Below are 4,031 nucleotides of genomic sequence, written 5' to 3' on the forward strand. Positions count from 1 at the left end.
ACGATCAAAGGCGATGCTTGCTTTCCTCCCCGCAGGCATTATCTATGACGTGATTGTGGAGCCTCCCAGCGTGGGGTCGATGACAGACGAACACGGGCACCAGAGGCCGGTGGCCTTCTTGGCGTACAGGTAGGAGCAGGGCTGTGCCCCGGCAAGCGCGGTGCTGCCAGTGCCTAAGCACAAGTGAATACACCCGTCTGCCAGAGTTGGGACACCCGCCTCTTTTTGGAGCTCTCTTGTGCATATGACGTGATTGTGGAGCCTCCCAGCGTGGGGTCGATGACAGACGAACACGGGCACCAGAGGCCGGTGGCCTTCTTGGCGTACAGGTAGGAGCAGGGCTGTGCCCCGGCAAGCGCGGTGCTGCCAGTGCCTAAGCACAAGTGAATACACCCGTCTGCCAGAGTTGGGACACCCGCCTCTTTTTGGAGCTCTCTTGTGCAAGGTGGGGTCTGTTCTAGGTCAGTCCTTGGTTTGCAAAAATTAAAAAAACACAAACAAACAAACAAAAAAAAACAAAACAAAGAACAAACCAACAACAAAACAAAAAAACCCCAGCATTGAAATCAACGGAAATAGAAAAGCTCAGTCTTTCTAAAATTTTTTAAAATGAGAAAAGCTTTAAGGTGGCAGTGCTTCTCGTTCTTCCAAACCGTTGCTGTTACAGTTGAGTTTTATAGTGGATGCAGAGACATTTGGTCGTATTTCATAGCGGCGTGTGTAATATTTGTGAAACTTTTGGTTCTGGCCTTTTAAACTCTACTGTAATTAGGACTCTCATGTCTGAGGGTGGGGAATGCAATTACAAACGTTACAACAGTGTCATCTTTGAGTCTGTTGCTTCTGTTACTGCAAATAAGCTAGAGACTGCTTAGTAACAACCTGGTCTGAAGAGGGTTAAATCTACATTTGTAGCTATGTTTTTTATGTGTGTGGAAACAAGTAATGTTTTTTGTTAAATACCAAAAAGGTTCTTTGAATCTGTGAGGTCTGTGATGTGCCTCATGCACAGATTTTTGACTTGGACTAGATGTCATATGTGCCTCAGGCTGGCTTGGGGCATTGCAGTGTAGATGAATCAGGCTACTGCTGGGAGTTGATAGCATTTTAGGATGATTCAGTGAAAACAATGTGAAAGAAGATGAAATTGTTTTCAGGATGTGAGATGACAAAGATAATCTTCACTTCTTTATTAGCATTCACGGTAGTTTCATCCACGCCAATTTTATGAGGTTGCTAGTATTGCTAATTACAAGGATAGGAAAAAGGTTTTGTGACTGTGGGAAGCAGGAGACTCGTGACCCAGGTGCAATATTCTTCCTGCATCTCGGCTTCCCCTCTCTCCATTTGAGCTTTGTAAGAAGGAAATCCATCAGTGTGGACTGACAGAGAGCTGGGGTATGTTCAGGCTGGGTCCCCACAACCTCTGTGCAGGCACAGCGAGCTGGTAGCAAACATACTGCAGTCAAGAACCACTTTTGACGTATGCTGGAACCAGTAGATGTGCTTCATGTGCTGACGTAGTACTTTGAGTGGGATTTGTACTGAGATGAGGATTCAGGCACTGCTGCCTAAACATCACAGAAGTAAGACTTCGAAAGCTCAGTAGCCATGGGGTCATGGTTCCATGCCTGCAGTCATCTGTGAAACCAGGTGCTGCTTTGGACCAGGTATTTCTAAAAACTGATGAGCTTGCATGGTAGCCATTGGTATAGGCTGTTATGTATGAAACCACTAGTATGCTTCTCTGGTCACCTTGCAAACTGACAGTGCCAGAGGTAAATTACCCTTAATGTAATTGCATAATGTCAGTTTCCATACCTATGTTTTGTTAGAAAGTCAGCCATCAAAGTTAATCACCCTGTGTATTTGTACAGCAGGTTGAGTAGATGGGGTTTGAAATGTAACTAGTTTCTTTAAAACTAATCTTTTTTTTCACTCTCTCTTCTTCCCTCCCCCCTCCCCCCCCTTTTTTTTTCTGCAGAGTAAATGGGCAATATATTATGGAAGGGCTTGCATCCAGCTTCCTCTTCACAATGGGCGGCCTAGGATTCATAATTCTGGATCGCTCCAATGCACCAAATATCCCCAAGCTGAATAGATTTCTTTTGCTCTTTATTGGATTTGTCAGTGTGCTTTTGAGCTTCTTCATGGCCAGAGTTTTCATGAGGATGAAATTACCGTAAGTGATTTCATGTTCTTTCAGCTTTTCTTTTTTGAGTCTCATGTGTGCCTGTGTTAAATTTAAGAGTAACAGAAAATACAGTGAGGTATGCTAAAGATCTGCAGCTTGGTTGTAAGCTGCCTCTTTCAATGCTTTTTTGGAACAAGCTACCTTGAATGAGGTAAGATGCTTTTGGGGCCAGGTACTGTAAGATTGTGCTGTGGTGACAGTTTCTGGTATGTCAGAAGGTATGATTAGCAAGTCTGAGTTACAATGGATTTTAAGGTAGACTGAGTATGTACCGGTCAGGTAAAAGTAATTAGAAGGTAGAGCTTTGAGGAAAAAGCAAGTGTTAACTTGAAGAAAGTCAAATGAGTACTTCATAGTGACAGCGTACATGAGAGATCATAACTAGAAGAACTGATGGTAGTGGTAACAAGTGTTCAGAAACATCCCTAAAATAAAGATGATGTCTCGGGGTTTTTTTTTTGTTGCTGGAAGACCGAACATAACAGTGAAGCATACAATAGATGTGATTTTTTTTAATGTGTCTATATTCACAGATCAAAAAGTAGGAGAAAGCTGGAGTTTTCAGGCTATGCAAAATCCAAATGCGGGATTTTAAATTTTTTCCCCCTCTTTATTTCTCAGTCCATCCATTTCATTTAGAATAGCTGAAACCTGATGTTTGGAGGTACTTGTAGTTAATTTCCGGAGTAGCTCCATGAGGTATTGACTTAACAATGACAGTTGTTCCTCCTTTCTTAAATATATCTTTATTTTTTAACCTCTGCAGTGTAGTTTCATGACACAGAAGTGATGGGTTCCCAGGCAGCAGGTACCTGGATAGGGACCTGATGTATATTTTCTTGCTTCATCAGTGCTATGTATTTTCTTGTTTCATTGAGTACATATGTGTCTTAACAGTTCTCTTTCTTAAACTCATTAAAGAAACAGGGCTTCGGAGAAACGGAAGAGAAAAAGAGACCAGAGTTGTGTTGAGTGCCAGAAAATGTCAGGTTATACTGTGTATCTTAACACTGGTAGTTTGTGTAAAGTGTACAAATAAAGAACCTTTCATAGGGTGTAAACTGGGTTTCAAAAATTCCAGACAATTACTGAAGCTGGACTGAGAACAGACTAATCCATTTTCAGTGTTCATTGAAAAAAATCAGGTGAGGAAGGAGCATGTCGTTAAGCTGGCCGGTTTGTACCTTGGACAGGATTTATTGTTTTAAATAGCCTTGATCAGCAGAGGGTTTGGCCGTCTGAAGTTTTTATTTTAAGACCATCTGTTTCTTGATTTTTGAGAAGTGCTGTCTGTGTTTGCTAACTTTTTCTCTAACTTAATTTTTGTCTGTAGGGGCTACTTGATGGGTTAGTACCTCTTGTGATGTATGAAAGTCTGAGCTGAATTTACTCCTCTTCATGAAGTGTTTAAGAAGCAGCAGCAAGAAACAAATTTCCATAGTCACCATGGGCTGATACGTAGTTTTGAAGCAAAGTTTTACCATTTCTGTTTTAGAGCTTTTGAAAAGAGCAAGTTACCTAGCTGGGTTTTTCTTTTATATTCCAACTTGGTATGAAATAGAGGACCTATCTTTAGCTCTGCCTGAAAGAGTATTAGCCATTGGCCTGACAGTTCTTTGTTGCAGGTCTGTCTGCTCTTCCCTGGGTGGGACAATTCTATGTGTGAATCAGAGAAGAAACACCTGAAATGTTTCTTTCCAAGTTATAATTAGAAAATCAGTAACTTTGGATGCTTTACAGTCAAAATACAATGTGTCTGAAATTATTTCAAAGGCACCTTTTGCCTTGATGTTAACGGCTCTATGTGAGCAAATCCAGACATGCACTGAGAAAGGTA

At 41.6% G+C, this 4,031-nt stretch overlaps 1 protein-coding gene across 1 annotated transcript; it reads left to right on the forward strand.

Annotated features, from left to right (window-relative positions):
* OSTC (oligosaccharyltransferase complex non-catalytic subunit) lies at positions 1 to 3,638 on the forward strand. Its single transcript, XM_009649165.2, has 3 exons — positions 1 to 129; positions 1,985 to 2,182; positions 3,528 to 3,638. The coding sequence occupies exons 1-3, from the start codon at positions 14 to 16 to the stop codon at positions 3,544 to 3,546; spliced, it is 333 nt and encodes a 110-aa protein (XP_009647460.1). The 5' UTR covers positions 1 to 13; the 3' UTR covers positions 3,547 to 3,638.
* Positions 3,639 to 4,031: the final 393 nt, after the last annotated feature.

The sequence above is a fragment of the Egretta garzetta genome, unplaced genomic scaffold (assembly GCF_000687185.1).
Source record: "Egretta garzetta isolate BGI_Z169 unplaced genomic scaffold, ASM68718v1 scaffold41, whole genome shotgun sequence".
Classification (NCBI taxonomy): domain Eukaryota; kingdom Metazoa; phylum Chordata; class Aves; order Pelecaniformes; family Ardeidae; genus Egretta; species Egretta garzetta.

Excerpts from the sequence above, each read along its gene's own strand:
- OSTC (XM_009649165.2), top strand. The coding sequence starts at position 14 with ATGCTTGCTTTCCTCCCCGCAGGCATTATCTATGACGTGATTGTGGAG. Across the intron at positions 130-1,984 it reads GTGGCCTTCTTGGCGTACAG|AGTAAATGGGCAATATATTA; the intron begins GTAGGAGCAGGG and ends TTTTTTCTGCAG.